This window comes from Marmota marmota, unplaced genomic scaffold (assembly GCF_001458135.2).
Source record: "Marmota marmota marmota unplaced genomic scaffold, marMar, whole genome shotgun sequence".
In the NCBI taxonomy this organism is placed as follows: domain Eukaryota; kingdom Metazoa; phylum Chordata; class Mammalia; order Rodentia; family Sciuridae; genus Marmota; species Marmota marmota.
Window position 1 is genome coordinate 4,624,265 of NW_025999998.1, and position 22,671 is coordinate 4,646,935.

Here is a 22,671-nt window from a genome sequence, read left to right on the forward strand (position 1 = left end):
AATTATTGTTTAATCTTTCAAGAAAATGCTGTAATGTTTTCCATAGTGGCTATATACCATTTTACATATCCATAAGCAAGGCTCAAGTTCCAATTTCTCCAAATCTTTACAACTCTTGTTATTTTCTTTTTATTTCTTAAATAATCATCATCCTGATAGGTATAGAGTGGTAGTTCTTTGTGATTTAGATTTGCATTTCCTTATGACTGGAAACATTGATCATCTTTTGGAATTTGTTTGGAAGCCTGTAGTTGAGTTGTAGGTGTTCTTCATATATTCTGAATATTAGTCTCTTATCAATTAGTGAATGTTTTGTCCCATACCATGAATTGTCTATTTTATTGATAGTATCCTTTTATGCACAAAAGCAACTTTAAACTTTTTTGTTCATATGTAAAGAACTTATACTTTGTCTAATGCCCTATAGCTAGGGCCCTCTTCTGGTAAATATCATCCTTTTGTCAACAAGGATAGTCTCTCATCAATTTCTATTATTGTGACTTACTGTGGTGTAGTTTAAACTGATCTGTGCTGTTTGCCTTGACACGGTCCTTGGGTATCTAGAGAAAAGGGGTCCATGCTGGAAATTTATGCTGTTGGCCTAGATACTAGCTGGCCCTGAATGTTGGCAGCTCTATCAAAAGTGCCATTTTTCCTCAATATGCTTGTGTCTTCATTTGGGTTTCCCAAAAGCAGAAACTGAAACTAATTTAAATACAATAAGTGAATTTGCAGGCTCTTCACAGAAAGTACAATGAGAAGGTATGGAGGTAAGCTGCAGAAATGAGAAAAGCTAGAGAAGATGAGCAGGTTGTCACTGGTGTTCTGGCACTTAGTCTTACTGGGGGACATCATGGTAGACTGGTGGAACATGCCTCAGATTTGTTCCAGTGAGAAGTAGGGAAGCTAGGGTATTTACCAACTTTTGGTTGAAAACCTCTCTTGGGTGCCTTATCTCCTGGGCACTTCTATACTTGTGGCTTGTCCCTCCTCTGATCAAGCACATGCCAGCAGAGAAAATCCACAAGGTAGAAACACAGGTGTTTGAGTTAGATGCTTTCATTTTGAATCATAACTGTCTACAGAGGCTGCAAATGAGCTTCAGGATGAGACAAAGGACTATGGATAGTACAATAACCACTCCATTACAGCTGGTTTCTAGTAGGTATGGCCTTTGCAAATGGTTACTAAGGACCATGAGTAGGTTAAGGAAGGAAAAGAAATGGTAATGCACTTTAGAGGAAGATGGCAGCCCAAATGGGCCCTGAACGGAGAAGTAGATGACAGGCGGCTACGGTTAGGAAGCAGAGCACTTGGTGATACGAGGCAGGGAGCCCTGGGGGTTATGATAGCGGCTTTTTGGAGCCTAAAGACATTTTGGCTCATGGAGATCTACAAACCCTGGACCTGAGAGAGGTCGTCTGAAGGAGTCTTCTGGATAGACCAGAAGGTTTTTGTGGTTTCCTGAGGAGTTTCAGGGGAAAGTAAGGTTTAGACCATATCCTCCCTAATTTTGAGGCCAAGAACATTCTATCCTTTGTAGATGGGGAGATTTTTCCTCTTGAGAGACCTGATGTTCTCAATAGAGGACTGACAGTTTTGTAGGCTGGTTCTGCTGCTGAATGTGTTGGGACAGTTTGTAATGAACCCCCAGGGTGAATGGAGTCATATCTATGAACGAGATAGCCATGTGTCTCATTGGACTCAATAGCAGAGAGAGGTACAGCCCTCAGAACAGGTGGCCCTGTATAACTAGTACTGCAGGTAGTGGAGTGAGGCAGAGTTACCCAATAGTGGCCTCACACTATAATCCCAGTATCTATAATCCCAGACACTCAATGTTAACTAAAAAAAGACATTCTGTTTTTTTTTGTTGTTGTTGTTTGTTTGTTTAGTTTTTGTTTTTGGCTGGGGGGAGAGTAGTAGAGATTGAATGCAGGGGTGCTTAACAACTGGGCTACATCCCCAGCCCGTTTTTTTTTTTTTTTTTAAGTTTTTAATTTTAAGACAGTGTCTTGCTAAGTTGCTTAAGGCCTCTCTATGTTGCTGAGGCTGGCTTTGAACTTGTGATCTTCCTGCCTCAGTCTCCAAGCTGCTGGGACTATAAGGCATGTACCATGGTGCCTGGCTTGGAAAAAACACATTCTGGAATCTAAAATTATGGGCTGTAATTCTAAAAAGTTAGGGTGGGGTACTGTTGAAAACCAACTTGTGACTTGGAAAGTTTCTTAGAAAAAATATTTCAAAACAAAAAGCAAAAATATAGAGATTGAAGTTATGAAGTAAAAGTTTAAAAACTAAGAAGACAGATTCAAAGTGCAGATTTTAGAAGGAGAAAATGGAAGTCAATTCATATTCATCTTAAGAATTGATGAAAAATGACTGTATAATTAAAGTGATTGTAGGACAATGGCATTATTGAAGATAAAATGAAAATGAATGAACTAAAACATATAGTAAAAAGAATTAATAAAAATCTGATTATTTGAAATGTCCAATAAAATCAGTAAGCAATTGAATACAGAGATACATATACATTCCTGCCATGCATTTGAGCCTGGGGAGTTCCAGCCTCCCAAGTGTGAGCTAAATAAATCTCCTTGCTTTATGAAGTGAAAGAGAAAAAAAATCAGTAAACTTTTTATACTATTGAAATATGTGTGTGTATGTATACACACACACACACACACACACACACACACGGAATGAGAAAGGAAACAGTCATAGATATATGTATATGTAAGATTAAAATAATTGTAAAAGAATAGCAAGATTAACATATGCTACCATATGTCAACAAATATGAAAAGTTAACAGATCTGAGGATGTAGCTCAGCGGTAAGGTGACTGCCTTGCTTGCTTGGGGCTATGTGTTCAATCCCGTTTTCCACACACATAGACAAACTCATACAAACTTAACAGAAACAAATGATTTCTTATTGAAAGGTTAGGGGAATAAAGGTGTGTTAAAAGCAGATTAAGAAGTGATTTCTCTCAATGGGAAGTTTTTTTTGTTTTTGTTTTTGTTTTTTTTTAAATAGAGCTGTTAAAAAGAGCATACTGCTGCTCTTTTGATCAATAAATCCAGATAACACAAGGGTGAAAAAAGTAATTTCTCTGATCACAAAGGAATGAGATAGGCAGCAGAATACAACATACACTAGTATGGCAGTAGGTAAAAAACTGGATGTGTAACCGATGTGAATCTGCAATATGTATATGGGGTAAAAATGGGAGTTCATAATCCGCTTGAATCAAATGTATGAAATATGATACATCAAGAGCTTTGTAATGTTTTGAACAACTAATAATAAAAAAATAAAAATAAAAAAAAATTCTGACAGTGAAAAAAAATAAAATTATGATCTCTTACATGGTGCATAGACAAAAAAAATGAAATTAGAAATTAATAACAGAAAAAGGGAAATTTATAAATATATGGAAACTGAACAGTATATTCGTACATAATCAATGGACCAAAAAGAAATCCCAAGGAAATTAGAAAATATTTTGAAATGAATCAAAATGAAGACATAGGGACAGACATATATACAGCTCAATAGTAGAGCACTTGCCTAGTATGGGTTTAGTCCCCAGCACCATAAAAAGTTAAAGAAAATTGAAGATACAACCTACCAAAGCTTGTGGGATGCAACTAAGGTAGCATTTAAAAGGGAAATTAATAGCTACAAATGCCTACATTTTTAAAAAAAGAAAAGAAAACCACAAGCCGGTGAACTAAAACAGTGGAAAAAGAGGAGCAAATTAAACTCAAAACAAGTAGAAAGAAGGAAAGAATAAGGATAAGAGCAGAAATTAATGCTATGGAGAATGGGGCAGGAAAGGAGAAAATTCACAGAAAATAAAGTTAAGTAAATTAAAATTAGCACACAGATCATGAACAAACCTGGAAGCTGGGCCTCATCAGAATGGATCTGTGGCACCCTGATCTTGGGCTCCTCAGTCTCCAGAACTGTGGGAAATACACTGGAAATACATTGGCCACCTCATCTATGGTATTTTGTTATAGCAGCCTGAATGGACTTAGGACAGTAACCATAAACTTTGCGTGAACACTTCGCCTGATGCAGCCAAGTCTTCACTGGTCTTGTTTCCTGCCTTGGGACATTTAGAGCCTAAGGGTGTTTAAAGGCCTGAAACAAAAATGTCAAAAAACGTATACCTATTTTCTCGGGTATATTTCTAGCTTGGTGGAGAAAAGAGCCAAATAATATTTAATGACTTCTCCATTCCTCACTGAGCCTGGTGTGGCTTGCACAGGCTTATTCCCCATAACACTTTGTCACTCTTACAGTCATTCAGCAGCACCCAAATACACTCTAGAATTTGCTGGTTTAGAGTTCTGAGATAATGTTTAATGCAGACAGAAACAGTAATTAACAATTTCCATGGACAATCACAGTGAAAGACAAGCCAGAAGTGTTGTTCGCTCACGGGACTTCTAGGGTTGAGGAAATTGTTTTTCACACTCTGTGGTGTGGACAGGGACTCAGTGGATCTTAGAATTTATTGTGCATGAGAATCACTTGGAAGGCTTGTGAAATCCCGGCACTTCTGACTCAGTCAATCTGGGTTAGGGACTCAGAATTTGCATTTCTAGCAACATGCTGCTGGTGCTGCTGGTTTGAGCACCACCCTGTGAAAACCACGAGGAGTGTAGAGGAACTCAGACCTGGCTGCAAGTTAGAATTACCTGGGGAACCTTTAAGAATATTAGTGTCCAATACCCTGCAAATCAACGATCATTTGGTTGAAGAATAGGTTGACTTGGAATAACCAAAAAGGGAGGTTTAGCTAGATGACTAATAGCTCTTCACCTTGGATTTCTAAACTGGCCTGTATCCTGTATATATCACAAATAATTTACAGCAGGCAGGATTGGCAGCTGCTGTTTGCCACCTCCCTCCCCTCCTTTCCTAAGCTCATGGTTGATGTCATTCTTCATGTCTAATTTTTCCTACCAAGTCTTGCTAAGTTGCTGAGACTGGACTTGAACTTGCAATTCGCTTGTTTCAGACTCCAAGTCTCTGGGATTATAGGTACGCACCACTGCACTGGCTGAGATGCAATTAATTTTATAATCATAATACATCTTTATTTTTACATTGGAAAAGTTCTGTGCTTTCCATCTGTATTAGCCTTGACTATTTAGAACAAATCATCTATAAAATCAGATCATGTTCTTTCTTTTTTAATATTTATTTATTTATTTATTTTTATGTGGATCTAAGGATTGAACCCAGTGCCTCACACATGCTAGGCAAATGCTCTGCCACTGAGGTACAGCCCCAGCCCCCATGTTCTTTCTCCATGGTAGTTAGACATATCATCTATAATCATGTTTCCAAAATGTAGCCATGTGTCCTTTGAGTTTGCTCTTATGTTATATTGCATTGAACATTAATTCTGAAGATCCAAACATTTAAACCTTCTAGATAAAACTAAACTGAATATGCAACAGCCATTTTAAATCTCAAACTTTTTGTCTATGTTTCCTGGCAAAGGTAAAAGAAAATTAAAATTTTTTTTAAAATTAAAGTTTATAGCGCCCTTAAAATTCCTCTTCTAACCCTGGGAAAAGAACTTTTAGGTTTTAACTATCAAATTCTCTGCCAGGCCATCTGTGATTGATTGATTGACTGGTATTGAGGATTAAACCCAGGGGTGTTTAACCACTGAGCCACATCCCCATCCCTTTTCATTGTTTATTATGAGACAGGGCCTTGCTAAGTTTCTGAGTCTGGCTTTGAACCTGTGATCCTCCTGCCTCAGCCTCCTGAGCTGCTGGGATTACAGTTTTGTGCCACCTCTCCTGGCTTTTTAAAATTTTTAATGTTAAAGCTTGCTAAATTTTTTGCTGCATTCATATTGACCAGCTTTCCTGAACATCTTCACCTGTGATGATAGGGCCTAGATTTAGTCATCACAAAACAGTTGAAGCACATCAACTCCAATTTATTTTCACTTGTGAGTTCTTGTACTTACACAGTTGTTCAAGTTTCTTCTAGAAAGTTCTCTTGGATTCTTTGTAGAATGAGTATGTGCTTTGGAAGAAGTTATCCCCTCATTTTCTCTAATTCTGTGTTAAAGAGTAAAATATATAACTTCCTTCATCAGCCTAAATGACTGTTATCCACTGGTTGGAATTATTTGCAAAGACAATATCAGCGTGTGCTCTGTGGCATTTCTGTGGGTTTGAGACTCCCCATCCATTGGCATCATCCTCCCTGCAGCCAGCCCTGAAGCTCTTGACCGCTAGCCACTTCATTTAATAGATGTCAGAAAACCACTGTCCTAGCTTCTCTCTGCATGTAGTGGTTTTCTATCTAGAGTATGCAGATTATATATTTCCACCAACAGGTGGCACTGGTAATTCCGCAGTGGTAAGCTGTGTATGGTATTTGAACATGTTTGTATTTTTTGAGTTGAAATGTATTTGATTTTAAGGGCATCTAAGGCAAAAATCATCCAGCATTTCCAGGCAAGTCTTTAGCATATTGCCTTCCTTTCCTCTCAAATTACTGGCTTATAGCTCAGTCTCTTCTTTTACTTCTAGTCTATACCTTGATTGGTTTTGCAAAAGATGAACACAAGTGATGAGAAAAATATAGGCGTAAGTAGAAAATACATTTGTCAAAGTCTCTTTAGGGGAAAAGGATGACATTTGTGTTAATTGCCTGAATGAAGGGTAGAATTCAATTATGAAAAGTTTTTCTAAACATTTATTGTAGAGCTACAATTCTATATATGCAGAATATAATTCTGAATATTCTTGTGGGGGAAATGTACAGAACTCCAAGTCCCAGCTCCTATTTTTTTTTTTTTTTTTTGGTACCAGGGATTGAACTCAGGGGCACTCAACTACTGAACCACATACCCAGCCCTATTTTGTATTTTATTTAGAGTCAGGGTCTCACTGAGTTCTTAGTGTCTCACCTTTGCTGAGGCTGGCTTTGAACTTGCGATCCTCCTGTCTCAGCCTTCTGAGCCACTGGGATTATAGGCGTGTGCCACCCCACCTGGCCCCAGCTCCTATTTTCAAAGCTTACTCTAATTGAGATAAGATCAGCATGCAAAGTGTGAGATGTGTAATAATTTTCCATGTATGGTACATAATATGTGATGGTATTACCAGATGAGCATGTGCAGGAAAATGCTATGATAGTTTGGAAGAAGTAGAGGATCATTCATTCAATCAGATTTTTTTGTTTTTATTTTTGTTTTAGTACCAGGGATTGAACCCAGTAGTGCTTAACCACTGAGCCATCTCCCCAGCCCTTTTTATTTTGAGACAGGTTCTTGCTAAGTTGCTGAGGTTGAATTTGACCTTGCAATCCTGCTGCCTCAGCCTCCAGAGTCTTTGGGATTACAGGCATGTGCCACAGTGCTCCAAGATCAAACAATATTTATCGAATATCCTTTATGTCAGTGTTTTTGGGATAGAGAATACAGTTATGAACAAGATTCTTGTCTTCAGATAAAACCTCTCTGAAGAAGTGGCACTTAAGTTAAATATTGAAAAGAAGTCAGACCTGAAAGGATCTAAAGGAAGATCTTTATCAGCAGAAGGAATATCTGGTACAAAACCTTAGTGCAGGAGGGAGGCCTGGGTGGCCGAGGATGTTAGAAGGTACAAGTATAGGCAGGTTACAGGATGTCCTAGAATTTGTAGGCCCTGGCAAAGAGCTGGATTGCAAAATGCTTTGCAAAAGATTAGAACTATTTGAAGAATGGGTAAGATCAGGCTGACTAGCACTTGACATGTATTATCTACATATCACATCTACATTATGAGGTGGATTCAGTTATTATCCCCATTTTACAGATGAGGTCACAGGCAAGGGGAGACTAAGTAATTAGTGACATGAGTGGCTTGTTGAAGTGTGGCATATCCATCTTTTCATTTCCCAAAACAAAAAGCATCAAATGGCCTAGCACTTGTTTTTCAGAAGCCAGAACAGTCTTTGCTTTTCTCCCTGGAAGACAGCTGAGAATAGTGAAGCCAATTCAGTGCAGGCAACAAGGATTTGGGTCTCAGGTTTTGTGAGACAGGCTTTGCCCTCCACCCTTGCTTTTCGCTAAACCTCTTAGTTAAGTCAAGCAGATGGATGTCTATGAAGGAATATCTTCCTTTCAAATTACTGGCTTATAGCTCAGTCTCTTCTTTTACTCCTAGTCTACACCTTGATTTGTTTTGCAAAAGATGAATACAAGTGATGAGAAAAACATAGGCGTAAATAGAAAATACATCTGTCAAAGTCTCTGACTGTAGGGGAAAAGGATGACATTTGTGTTAATTGCCTGAATAAAGGGTGGAATTCAATTATGAAAAGTTTTTCTAAACATTTATTGCAGAGCTACTACATGCAGAGTACAATTCTGTGAAGGAAAATTGCTCTCATGATTCTCAGTCCTCAGGGAGCTAACATAAGAAGCAGCTCTGATTGCAAAGGAAGCACATGGCTCTTTGAGACAGGCCATCTCCATATGGAAGTTTCCATTTGTCACTGTTGGCTCTTTGGGCGGATAACACTTTGACATTAGTTTCTTCATGTGTAAAATAGTGCACAATGGAGGACATGTGCATTTTGAATGGAGCTAAATAAGCCATTACTCATTTCCCTTTCCTTCCTACGTGGGGTACTGAGAACATTAAATAACAGTCTATAGTTGACTCAGCATTGCTCATTGGAATGTTAGTCACTAAGTATGTTCTGAAAGAGATGCCTGCAAGGATGTGGAGAGTGTGGCCAGCCTCCAGCAGCCATCTGTGAGCAGGTCTTGGGAAAGCCGAATCCAAGACTTACAGGAATGGTGCCATATTAAAAGTGCAAAGGTCTTTTGGGGACCTGGCCCCTGAATCAGAATTTGATAATGTTAAGAAATTAGTTCAGTATTTTAGGTGTAATAATATTGTTATATTTTAAAAAATATTTCCTTTGGTAGATACATATTGAAGTTTGAGCTGATAAAAGATGATGTCTGAGGTTTGCTTCAAACAATGTAGCTTAGCATGAAGGGGGTTCCGTGAAGGTTCTTGGGAACAAGATTGACCATAAACTCATACCTGTTAAAGCTGAGTGATAGCTACATGGTTGTTGCGTATTTTTTGTTTATTTCCATATAATTTTGAAATTTTTGACAATAAAATATTCTTTTTCAGTGTGTGGTCCTGAGCTGAAAGGTCCGTCTTTGGTTAGGAGTGGGTGAGCTTTAGTGCATAGACCAAATGCTGTTGCATTGGTTGTTCAAGACCTTTTGGCTCACGCGAGCTAATAGGTGAACTTTCCTCTGTGTCTGGGAAAGTGACAAAGCTTCAAATACTGGGGAACATGTGGCTGGCACCCAATAAATACTGAATAAGTCAATAAAAGCCCAAAGACCAAAGCCCTGATCCTTCTCTTCTTGTCTTTGCAGCGGAGCCCAGGGGGAATATGCTGGACTGGCCACAATCCGAGCATACTTAGACCGGAAAGGAGAGAGGCACAGAACGGTGAGGGTGGACAGGTGGTGCTTGCTCACCGTTGGGTGGCAGTGGACCCAGCTGTTAGGGTCCCTGTTGTTCTGTGGGTTACTCCCTCTAAGCCTTCTTGGAAGCAGATGAGAAACATATAATCAAGAAACAAATTTCTGTGAACGGGCCATTCTGATCCTTGCCTCCAAGGCCATATTGAGGGAAAACATTCAGAGATGAAAGGTTTTTGCTCAAACCCAGAATGTAAAAGTCAGCCAGTTGGCTGCAGAACTGCCCTCTCTAGGGAGCAAAGGAAGGAAGGGGGCAGGAATGTTGCCATTGCAAGCCTCCTCTCCTCCGCTCCTTGGCTCTCCAGGCCCTGGGCCTGGACAAAGAGCAGAGACCATACTTTAATTTTTCTATAACCCCTACCGTGCCTAAGCACAGTTCTCATTATATGTATGCTCAAAAAAATATTTATTGAATAAATAAATTCCCCACTAGATGACTCAGCTCTAAGTAACAACAACAACAAAAAAGACATGGAGCAGCCTGCTCTGAGGCTACCCATTTGCTTTGGGTATGAGAGTCCAGTCTCCAGTATCCAAATTGCTCTTGGGGACCGTTGTGGGGACCAGCGGGTTCTAATAGACATCACTAATCCCCAGCAACAAAGCTTTTTGATCCATTGCAGGCCTCAAGTTGTAGCTGAAGGTGACCTGTGTTCCTGGTTTCTTGGTTTTGGTGGCCAGTGCTATGCTAGGATTTCTACTGAGCTGTGGAATTGGCTTTCTTAGAGGGAGCATTGGGTAGGAGTCTGGAGCAGGGCAAAACCCTGGCCTGTCCTGGGAGAGTTTGAGAAAGAGGTGCACAGTGGTTCTAGCTGCCCAAGTAAGTGGTGTGTGTGGGGGGGTGTGTGGGGGGTGGGCAATGGCCCAATCTTAGTCCATTCCTGGTTTTATTAAAACTGGAAGATTGTTTGGGCTAGCTGCCTGGCTTTGGCATTGAAGATTTTTGAAACCATTTTACTTCCCCTTCAAAAAAGGAAAAGAAGAAAGATTTTTTCTCTCCTTCCCTTACTTATCCATCCTGATTTCACAGGCATATCTTCCCAGGCCGTTGTCCTAGTTAGAGGATATAAGTGATTTTTAAAAATCTTTTAAAAACAAGCCATTCATGAATTCAATAAACTGTTGAATCCTAGCCATGAGCAGGGAGTGTGTACCAGCCAGAGAGAGATCAAGGGATAGCCTGGCAGACACAGACCCTGACCTTCCAAGTTGGGTTTATTTACTGGGGTTTTCTCATGGTTTTGAATTCTTAACTTTCTAAGGAAGGGTTAGGTTAAACTTGTAAGTGCTTCAGAGGCTCAGCGCTTTTACAGAATCAGAAAGGAAACTTTGGATCTCAGGTTGTCCAGTGAGAGAGATGCCAGGCGCCACTCTCCTGTTTTTCCTTCATGGTTACCAAGCATTTAGGGAGCCCCTGACACTCCTGGTCATTACCCTCTTTCCCCATAAGGTGCTGGGGGTTCTGGGGACCCTGTAAAGGGAGGAGTTTGTCCTATGTGATTATCCACATTACATTCCCATCACCTACAGGCCACTGAAGTTCATGTTGGCAGTGTTTGTAGAAGGGACAGCTAGAATCCAGGTTCTTTCTGCTCTGAGGCTACCCATCCCTTAATGTGTTCCTAATTCTCCAGTCTGACACCAGGGAAGTAGCTATGAAGGTGTAGGAGTTGGGGATCAAGCCAGAAGGGTCAAGGAGGATGAGTGATCTTCTGATTTGGCCTGGGCAGCATTCTTCTGTGGCTCGCTGATTCTTCCTGACCCCTGTTCCTCTGTCTGTGCTTTCTGGTCCTCCCATCTCTCCTATCCCTTTGTGTGTTTCTCTTGGCATCATTGTCAATACTGCTACCAGTGAAGTGTTGTGAGAGGCCATTACAGTCTGAAGAATGGAGAGGAGTGAGATTCTGCACTTTGGGGATGGGAGGAGAAAGGAGAGGCAGGAAAGACCACCCGGTTATTAAGCTTGTAGAAATACAAAATTCATAAGCCTGGAAGTATTGGTATCCTTTTGGATCAAAGATTTTAATGAAAGCCAACTTTTTTTTTTTTTTTTTAAAGAAAATGACTTGTTATTCAAGTAATCAGGGAAGATTTTTCCACATCGGTGATGTCTGAGGCAGCTGCTCCCACACAATAGGCTCTAATGGAATCCAGTAAAATAGATCCTTCTGTTTTGAAAAGGAGTATGGAGAAATCATGTGCTATAGAACCGCCTGGGTTCCTGATGATTTTCTTCTTTGAAGCTGTTTTTGAAGTTATTTTCACATTTGCTCTTGGGTTAAATTTCAGAGGTTCCTGAAATGGAATGCCTACGTTCTTGATTTACCAGTTTAATTTGGGAGAGTACAAATTTATCTAACACTTATGTAGCAATTACCATGTGCCAAGCTCTGTCCCAAACACTTTATAATTAATATCTCAGTTTGCTAAATATTAACTTGCTTGCTGATTGGAGACTGAGTTGCCTACAAGAAGGACAAATATTGAGCCCCCTAAATACATGTATATAAGAATGTTTTTTTCTTTCCAACTGCCGAGGCCTTTAGTTTTATTGATGCTAAAACATCAACTTCCCCTATGCAGTAGCATGTCTCCTTAATCCTTCTCTCCTTCAGCAAGTCTTTGAGGAAGATCTGTGCCAAGCTCCCTGGAAGTCAGGAAAACAGCCTCACTCAAACTGGCATAAATGCACCAAAAGCTGTATTTACTTTGGATAAATTAAAATGTCACATCTGGGTCCTGTTACTTTCAGATCTCTCACAACACTGATTTTTCAAGTGAGGGAAAATTGACATTGTCATCAAGTTTCTTTAACCCATGTGGAAAACAATAAATGTTTAACAGCAATATATAAATAATCTATTGATAAAACCACTGAAAAAAATTCCTTTTTCACTATTCTTTATACCAGGATAGATATTGGTTTCCTATGGCTGCTATAACAAATTATAGTGGCTTAAGACAGCACACATTTGCTTTCTTAGTTACAAAGGCCAGACTAAATCTGAAACTGGATTCACTGGGTTTACTGTCGGTGTTGGCAAGACTGGCAGGACTGCTTCCTTCAGATGGAATGGGGGGTGGATCATGTCCTTGACTCTCCTGGTTTCTGGAGGCCACCTACACTCCAGGGCTCAGGTCTTTTTCCTGCCATCACTCCAGCTTCTTGCTTCAGTTGTCACATTTCCTTCCTCTGTAGTCCAGTCTCCCTCTGATGTGGACACTTGGGAATACATGTAGGACCCAGTCAAAAACCCAGAATAACCTTCCCATCTCAAGATCCTGCCTAAATTGCTCAAACCTGCAGAGTCCCTTTTGTCAGAGTAGGTGATGCCCACAGGTTCCAAGGATCAGGACTTGAAGATGATTCAGCCCTTAGGGTGGTTGACATTTTTAGTTGGAATGCTTTTGTTTCATCAGATCTTCCCTGGTGACAATCCTTAATTGTGGCCTTTTATTGAATATTTTATATTCATTGGTAATATTCTTTTCCTTCCTTTATCAGTATTCTTCCCTGAAGGGATCCTTTCATTCAGTAATTCCTTGTAGAATAAAAATACCTTGTGAGAGAGGACAGTGACTCTAGTTTTGGTCCAAAAAAATGAAAGGAAAAAAGTCAACTACAAAAGGGAAGCATATAAATAAGAAAAAGGATTTGTGGCCAATATATCTGTGGTCATAAGCATAGCCTGTGTATGACCAATAGCCACTCAAAAGGGACTCTAGCCTCTCTGTCAGCAGAAAAGTGACAAAGTAATTCCATTTTGCCTTTGGTTAAAGTTCTGTGTTTTTCTTCTGAAATAGACTACTTTGCTGTTTTTAAGGAAATAGCTGGAAGCTAAGTTTTCTCTACATAAGCCCAATTTTATAATGCCCATTTCTCTTCAAAGGGGTTGCCATCTTGATTCTGGGATTTAAAAAAAGGAGGAGGATTATTTTTAGGGTAATCATGACCTCTCATTGTTGCTTTCTGCTGAGGAAAACTTTGTGATTTACTTTGCTGTTGTGGTACATCATTATATCTACAGGAGTCTATGTGCTTGCCTATATTTGCATGATGGTTTGGAGGAAACAAAGATGATTTGAATCTGGGAATTCTAACATTGCACCTACCATCCATAAAAATCCAAGACTGAGATGGAGTGTCACTTAGTGGTAGAGCCCCTGCTTAGCAGGTGTGAGGCACTGAGTTCAATCTCTAGTGCTGCAGAGCAACCAACCAACCAACCAATCAAAAGTCCAGCACATATTTAACATGTAACTTAGTAGCTCTTGAGAGTTATGATTTCTGCTCTAACAAATTACTATAAATTTTATGGCTTAAGAGAGCACACATTTATTTTCATAATTACAGAGGCCATAAGTCTAAAATTGGTTGCCCTGAGCTTACAGTCAAGGCATTGGCAGGACCAGTTCCTTCTTGAGGAAGTTTCCCTTGATTTCTTCAACTTGAAGCTTCATCCCATTTTTCCGTTTCCTATTATACTTCTGGACTCTAGACATGCTACATACGCCACTGTTGTCAATGGGCAAGTGTTGATTGCTTTTCATGCTTACTTTAGGATTCTCATGGTAGCTAACAATTTGTTGTAGAGTAAGCATCCAAGAAATGTTGACACAACTGGTGTGTTGGTACCAGGAGGCCCTGGGTTGTGTTTTTGTCATTAGCATCTGTCCTGAATAAGCCCAGAGGAACACTGAAGCAGCTATATGCATTTGAGTCCTAGAGTTTAACTTCCAATTTCATGTTCTTATAAGGTACTTTCTATATATTTTGACTGAGACAAGGTTAGAGTAAGTACAGGCTTATTTTTAGTGGCTGGAATGAGGGAAGATATTCCAAACCTCTTTAGGGAACAATATTTCAGGATTCAAATGGAAACTCTGTTTACACATTGTTTTGTAATAACGGTTAAAAATTAAATTGTAGCAGATTTTAAGGCACTCAAGGTCAGCTTAAATAAAAGCATATGTTGCCTATTTAATTTGTGCATGTTGTGGGACTTTTCTGTCATTATTAATAGCCTGTTATTATTATTTTTTTCCCTCTTTCCTGTTTCCTTTCCATTCCCAAGGTTTGCCTCATTCCGAAATCAGCACATGGTACCAATCCAGCAAGTGCCCACATGGCAGGCATGAAGATTCAGCCTGTAGAAGTGGATAAATATGGCAATATCGACGCTGCTCACCTCAAGGCCATGGTACTCATCTGCTCCCGCACAGATGGGACAGGTTTGGGTTGGGAAGAGGAGATGGGGAGCAGAGACCTGATGGGCTATGGAAACATTATCATCTCCTGCATTCTAATGAAAAGACTACAATTCCTCCTCTGAATGGGTCTGAGGGAAAATGGTGTAAAGTCAGAAACCTAACAATAGTCTCTATAAGAAAAAAGAAAAAGAAAAAACAACAATCATGTTTTGGGTCCCTAAAAAAGCTTAGCATCTCTATGTACCCTTCCCTTCACCAACTGGGAGAAGGTTCTTTAAACTAAAATCCCCATCTTTTAATCATGCCTGAGTAAGACACTGAATGAATTATTCATGGTAGGAAGAGCGCCCCTTGCAGGATCTGCGCACCTCTTATGACCGACTTTCCCTTTACTTCGTCATCTTCCCCCGTTAATAATCACACCTGGCAGTCAGAGTTCCACACAGTCTTCATGTTGGGAATTAAAACACAAATGTAGATTTTGCAAATGTTTGTGAATGTTCCAGCCACATTGTGCTGAATTCCAAGCAGCATTCCACCCTGTTTCCTCCAACACCAACCCCCACTCCCAACCTCCCAACCTCCAGGAAGAGGTTGCTTAGCAACCATATCTGCTTTCCACCGGTGGACTGGAGGCTGCTTCTTAAAAGGGAAGGAAATCGGTGGAATAGCAATGTGATTTTGTCAGGGTTATTAGGCATCGAGACTGGGAACCTATGTAACCCCTCTTTCAGAGGGAAGCTGAAAATACACAGTACTACTCATCTCTTCCATCCACCCCTACCCTTCCATCGCCAGATGGAATTTTTTCCAACAAATATTCTGGGCTAGTAGTGGTAATTATCAAGTCTCTCCAATATAGGATATGACTTTATTTTCCTCCCATTTTCACATGCTTCTGCTCTGACTTGCTATTTAGAGAAAAACAGCTAAAAAGCAAAAAACATGTCAAAACCAGTAACTAGTCTTTTATATACATTTGCCTTCTGCAGAAAGGAAATCTTTCTTATCAAATCAGTTATGCTTCTTATGGATTTTCTAATTTCAAGAGAGTGTGAGGGAAAGGGAGTAGGGATGGGTGTGACAAGATGAGCAGAGAGATTAACTGTGAGAATAGACATATCGAGAACCAAAGAAGCCCAAAATAATTATTGAGATGGACCAAAGGAAAACCACCTTAGAGAGTTAGACGCAAAATATCCAAAAATCTTCTGAAAAGTCTCCCCCCACCACCAGTGTTGGGGATTGAAAAGGCCTTGGGCATGCTAGGCAAGTATTCTACTACTGAGCTATACCCTTACCTTTTTTATTTTACTTTGAGACAGAGTCTTGTTAAGTTGCTGAGGCTGGCCTCAAACTTGTGAACCTGCTATCTCAGCCTCTCAAGTGCCTGGGATAATAAGCAGGTGCCACTGTACCCAGCCTAAAGTCTTTTAGGTCTCGAGCATACATAGAGTCCTAGCCTGAACGAATCTTGATATTTCTTTGGAAGATTCATGAGTGGCTGTTTATCTTTTATTGCTGTTATTGTACTTTGATACAGTGCCAAGAATGCAAAGACTAAGACTTCATCTTTCATTAATCAATCCTTTAAAATGCAAGGGTTTAACCAAGAAAGAAACCTTTTCTCCCTTTGTCTCCCTCTGACGCCCTCTCTCCCACAGGTGGATAAACACAAGGAGAACCTGGCTGCCATCATGATCACGTACCCATCCACTAACGGGGTGTTTGAAGAGAACATCAGTGATGTGTGTGCTCTGATCCACCAACATGGAGGGCAGGTCTATCTCGACGGGGCCAATATGAATGCTCAGGTGGGAATCCTGAGAGGGCTCAGGTGGGAATCCTGAGAGGGCTCAGGATGAACAAATTAAAAAAAAAAAAAAATCTCCCTTCTGTCTTCTGGAGACACCTCTTAAAACATGACACCAAGCTAGATGCCGTGGTTTATACCTATAATCCCAGTGACTCAGGCAGCTGATGCAGTAGGATCACAAGTTTGGAGCCAGCCCCAACAGTTTAGCAAGCTCCTGTCTCAAGAAATTAAAAGGGCTAAAAATGGAGCACAGTGGTAAAGTACCCTGGGTTCAGTCCCTAGGACAGCAACAACAAACATAAAATGACTCTAAATTCAGAACTAAGGCTGACTTTCTTTGTTGCCAGCTTCCAACGGAGTACCCTCATTTCACTGGGATTCTAAATGCTAAGGGTCACTGGGGAGGAGGTGGAAGACTGAAAGGAAGCAGGGATGAGCTGAATTTCCTGATTATCAGGAAGTACCTTCCCTCTGGGAGTGCTTCCAGCCAAGGCCTCCCAATTCCTTGGCTGAAGAAATTTAGATCTACATGGTAGCAACTGGTAGATGGTGATCTCCCCTGGCCTTGGACAAGCCACTTTAGCAGGTTGCGCCTTGTCAGCTATGAAACAGCAGCCCCAGGGGTCAATCCTGACTACCTGGAGGACTGAGGGTCTGTGTAATGTGAACCTCCTGGGAAATGCTGTAGGGAGCCACTAAAGAGAAGATTGTCACAATCTTTTCAACTTCTTGATGTTTCTTCCTCCTTCCCTCCTCATGCTTTACTTTCTCTGATACCTTTCATAAGTACAGTCCAGGAATAATCTTCTGTTTTAATAGCATGAAGCAAATTATCTTTGCCCATAATCTAACTGAGCTGTAATGCCAAAGGGGCAGAAATGCCAGTTGGATGTCAAGGTCTGTATCTGGATCATCTCAGGAGAACGGCAGCTTCATTCCTGCTCCCTCAGTTCAGCTTCCTCTTTGGTGGCCCTCTAGGCCCTTACATCAATGAGGCTGAAGGGGCATTTGATAATGTGCATAGTACCCGTATCTGAACCTGCAAAAGAGGAAGAACTGCTGGGGAGCGGGAAGTCGCCTATTTTAATAACAAAGAGATCATGTCTTTTTTTGGATTAATGACACTTCTTACTACTTCTTTTGGAGCAGATAATTAGAAATATACTGTGTATTCAAATCTATATTTTAAAATCTCAATTGGGCTAAAGGGTCAGTTGCTGTTTCCATAGAAACTACAGCTACTCTGTAGGATGGCAGTTTCAACAGCAGAAGTGAGCCAGCATGAAGGACATTTCTGTGAACACCATGGATGTGGCTTGCTCTGCCTGCCTTTCAGTGGGAGAGGCAGCACCAAAAGGTCCTGGCCTTTGCTGCAGAGGGCCCTGCCAAGCTCTTGATACTTAATTCTGGCTCTTTCTCTTTGTGGTAGGTGGGAATCTGTCGTCCTGGAGACTTTGGGTCTGATGTCTCACACCTAAATCTTCACAAGACCTTCTGTATTCCCCATGGAGGAGGTGGCCCTGGCATGGGGCCCATTGGAGTGTGAGTTCTGGGCCACTGGTTTCAGGTTGGCCCTGGAGACAGAATGGCCCCAAACTGTTTTTCCCATCGAGGTCTTCAAGTGTCGAGGATGCCTTAGTATGTGGGGGCTGGGCGAGGACCAGTGAAAGGAGTGCTTTTGGGGTATGTCCAAAGAAGAGCGTAATTAGATTTTCATACCCACAATGTTTGGCCTAGCTGAGCTCCCAATTGTGCATAGACAGTAGGTTTATTAACAGAGGAAGGGACGGGAAACTTCACTGGAATATTAGGGGTTAGAACTAAGTGTTGGCACCTGGAAGTGCTGGAAACAATTGGATGAAGTCATAATAAGACAGACAGACAGAATCCTCGTCAGCTTTTATACTGTGGTGACAGTAGCCACTTCTGGATCTTCTTCCATATTCCAAAAATGTGGGCCAGAGGGGCCAGTTTTCAGGATTAATGGGATCCTGGCTCTCTTGCTTTTCTCTTTGATTAGTGTTATTATAGTAAGCAGATGATCCCCCGTGCATCAGCTCCGTATGTGTGTGTGTGTGTGTGGGTGGGGGTGGTTATGTACTGGCTTCCAAGGTACAGGTCCTGGGGCATCTCCTCCTTAGCACTCTTCTATGCCCCATAGATGTGTGTGTGTGTGTGTGTGTGTGTGTGTGTGTGTGTGTGTGGTGGGGCCAGAACTGGGATGTTCCACACCTGGAGCCCATGGCTCTGGATGCTACCCCTGCTGAATCCTCCACCACTGGGTGAGCTTCTGGGACTCTCATGGCTGGTAGAGGAGGAAGGAAGGAACTCTTCCTGGTTCCTTCCTGCCTTGTTGCCAGCCTCTTGGCAGATATCAGGTCCCTTCCATAGTTAAGTTCCTCCACTAACAATAAGGCTTCTTGAAAGGGCCCAATACTTGCCTGTGTAGTTCAACTGGATCTTTTAACATCTTCTGAATGTCTGCTTACAAAAAATACAGGAAGAAGCATCTTGTCCCCTTTCTGCCCAATCATCCCATCATTGCAGTAAAGCCGAATGAGGACACCTGGCCTGTGGGGACCGTCAGTGCAGCCCCGTGGGGATCTAGTTCCATCTTGCCCATTTCCTGGGCTTATATTAAGGTGAGACTTGAGGATATGTGTGGGTGGAGAACTGGAGACTGCACACTTCCTTCTTGGGTTAAAAATGAAGAAATTCATGATGCGAGATGTGGTTCAGTGACACTGCTGATGCCTAGGTGGGAGAAACCTCCTTGAAGAGATCTGCTAAAATTCATCTCTTCTTCATTATGCTATTTCCTTTGGGTTCTCATAGTGGGTTTAACATCAGAGAAACTGACGAACCAGATATATTTTTCCAGACACAGTTAAGTTCCATGAGTCATGTGGATGTTCTGGCCGCATCATTTGGTTTCCTGTAAGATTTAGACAGCCTCTTGCAAGTGCACATACTAATTATTACACTTTGTTGAGATCCTGGGATAAATTTTAGGGACAAATCTCACTTTACTTTATATTTCTTGGTGACCTGGAGGATAACTTGAAAAGTAGTGGAGATTTGCCTTTGTAGTGGTTTCCAAAAGCTCTCTGCCCTTTAGGACTTGTGGAGCTGCGTTTTTAGGGGTAATTAGACTTTTTCAGAGACCAGGCTTCCTTCCTTTGTCTTTCTCCAAAAAAATACTGGGACCAGAGTTTATTTTATACAGCTTGTGTTCAAAATGGCCTGCCCACCTCCTGACTGTCAAGCCTGTGGATAGGAATGTTGTGTAACCTGCTAATTAGAGCAGATTCCTCAAAGCAGTGGCCCTCATTAAAGGAAGGGTGGCTACTGGTGGAACAATACCCCAAACTCAGCTAAGCAGATCACGCGGGATGACTCTGTGGGGTGGCTGTTATTCATGAACAGTGTGGCATTTATGATTCTTAATGAAAAGTTTCTTGGAAGCTAGAACAATTCTGCAGAATCAAGAGACTAGAATGTGCTTTTAAAAATGATACTCAAAGTTGTTTTGCAAAGAGTCGTAACAAAAACAGTCGGAATAAAGGTCTGTTTCTTTGCAAACTGAATCAAGTTCCCATTTCCCTTTGATCCCTGGATTCTTTAAATCTGGGTTATTTGTATGGACATAGTTGGGTTGGAGATGATTTCCCACATATAGAAAATAAATGTCCTGAGGCTGGTTTGGCCATATGCCTGGAACACCAGACAAAGTCTCAGTTTAAACACTAAATAAATAAAGTAGTGTTTAAGCTAGTCCTCTGACCTGGGGCTTTCTCTTATTTAAGGTTGTTGTTATTTATCTCCTGTACTCTAGCAGGAGCCTCTTCTCTCCCTGCTGTGATCCTTCTTGGACAGTCCCACAGGACGCTAGACTGAAGGCCCACAAGCCTCTCTTGCTTCCTACTGTCTTTACTGCTGGTTCTCACTAGCATATGCCATATGCCTTGGCCCCATCTCAGGGAGAACAAAATTCAGAATATGTGGGCTTGATCTGGAACTGTCAGCATTTTGAGAAAGATGCTTGGTGACTTTGAGATGTATGTGCAAAGGCAGAGGCTGGCTGAACAGGGCCACACTCTTCTTAGGGAAGCTTTGAGGCTTAGAAGGTGTAGTCACAATCCACCTTGTCCTACAGTGACTCCCAGATGACAAGCATGTGCCGCCTTCCACACTTGGTTTTTTGTCTTTTTTTCTCACTTGGGGTGCCTCCCCTTTTCTCTTTGCCTCTCCAAATTCTGCCCATTTTTAAGTTTTCAGTCAAATTCTAACTTTTACTCTAGGCATTCTTTACTCAGGACACATGCCTGAGGACATGTGTCCTCTCCTTACTGTGGAGTTTGGTACCACTCTTGCTTTCTTTGGTGATTTCTCGTTTACTTTATATTAGTTACATATATAATATATATTGAGGCTCCATAGTAGAGGAGATTCTTGGGGAAAAAAGGAGATGGTGAAAATTGAGAGTCTTGATTTTAAGCTCTTTGCTAGTCATGGCATTTCCTCCTATGATCACAGGGACTTAATAACCATCAGAATAGAGTAAGATTGAACCTGGTACTTGTTAAAAATCAATGGGCTTCTCTGTAGACAATAGGAAAACAGATTGTACAAAATTGATTCAATGAAGATTTTGACCAAGATCTCATGGAACTCCTAGCAATTATCGAAATATCTTAAATTCACAGTAAACAAACAAAAAAACTACCTCAAAATACCTGTATCTAAGAACAGTTATTTTTTCACTTTAAATAACATAGTAGTCAGCATGAACTTTGCTCTGTTGTAGACTGTGTTACTATAATAAAAAATGTAGCTGGGTACAATGTCATATGTCTATAATCTCAGTGACTCAGGAGGCTGAAGCAGGAGGATTGCAAGTTCAAGGCCAGCCTTAGCAACTTGGTGAGACCTATAGCAATTTAGCAAGACCATGTCTCAAAATACAAATTAAAAGGACTGGCAATATAACTCAGTAGTAAAGTGCCCCTGAGTTCAATCCCCAGCATGGTGTTGGAGGGTTGGGGAAGTAAAGGTAGTGATTAAAAAATTATTTCAGGCTCTGAAAAGACAGATATCTTTCTTAGGATTTTCCATTCATCTTTAATCCAGAGAGTTATGGTAGGCTGACATCTTTTTTGGGTGAGGTTTATCTGGGGCTGTCTGATTAGTATCTTGATCATTGGGTTCACCTGTTGATGGCTTTTTTTCTTTTTGTTGCAGATGATGGGAGGCAAAGGCCTTAAACAGGCCACAGAAATTGCTATATTAAATGCCAACTACATGGCGAAGCGATTAGAAAAACACTATAGAGTCCTTTTTAGGGGTGCAAGAGGTAAGTATCAACTTTAGATTATCATCACCTTGGTTTTTTCCTTGGCCTAACTAAGTTGACTTGTGACGTGAGCGGGAGATTTCTATTTCACATACTAGAGAAAAGTATAGAGTTGGGTGTTTTGTTTATTTTTTTGTTTGTTTGTTTTTGGGGATGAATCCAGGGGTTCTTAACCACTGAGCCACACCCCTACCCTACGCCCCTTTTTATATTTTATTTAGAGACAGGGTCTCCCTGAGTTGCTTAGAGCCTCTCTAAGTTGCTGAGGCTGGCTTTGAACTCATGATCCTCCAGTCTCAGCCTCCTGAGCCACCGGGATTACAGGCATGCACCACTGTGCCCAGCAAGTATAAAGTTCTTGAAAATAACTTTGGATAGTTAATAGTATTACTGTAAGAAGGCTATCCAAGGCACTTAGTCTACACAGCCCATTTCAACAAGGAACACACACCACTGAGAGATGCGTATACATAATACTATGAGCTGGTTATCACAAAATGCTATATGTCTGCTTCCAAAAAGTGGAGCCGCTCAGATTGGGTAAGGCAGGGTGGAATAGTAGAGAGACCCTTCTGGAAGGAGCTTGTTGAAATGAATCTGGAAGGAAAAGTAGCAGGTAAGATCCCTGCTACAGGAGCAAGCCAGAGAAGCAAGAGTTGCCTGGGTGGGTGGAGTCTTGGTGGGGGGAAGGGGGAGTGCTACAGGATTCATTAGGAGATTATTACCATAGATCATTAAGACTGTG

At 41.0% G+C, this 22,671-nt stretch overlaps 1 protein-coding gene across 1 annotated transcript in view; it reads left to right on the top strand.

Annotated features, from left to right (window-relative positions):
* Gldc (glycine decarboxylase) overlaps positions 1-22,671 on the top strand; it is an 86,004-nt gene that overhangs the window by 50,098 nt on the left and 13,235 nt on the right. Inside the window, exons 15-20 of the mRNA XM_048806775.1 lie at positions 9,439-9,514; positions 14,622-14,747; positions 16,422-16,571; positions 18,003-18,115; positions 19,074-19,215; positions 21,815-21,926. Coding sequence (XP_048662732.1) covers positions 9,439-9,514; positions 14,622-14,747; positions 16,422-16,571; positions 18,003-18,115; positions 19,074-19,215; positions 21,815-21,926 — 719 coding nt within the window. The remainder of the gene's footprint in view (positions 1-9,438; positions 9,515-14,621; positions 14,748-16,421; positions 16,572-18,002; positions 18,116-19,073; positions 19,216-21,814; positions 21,927-22,671) is intronic.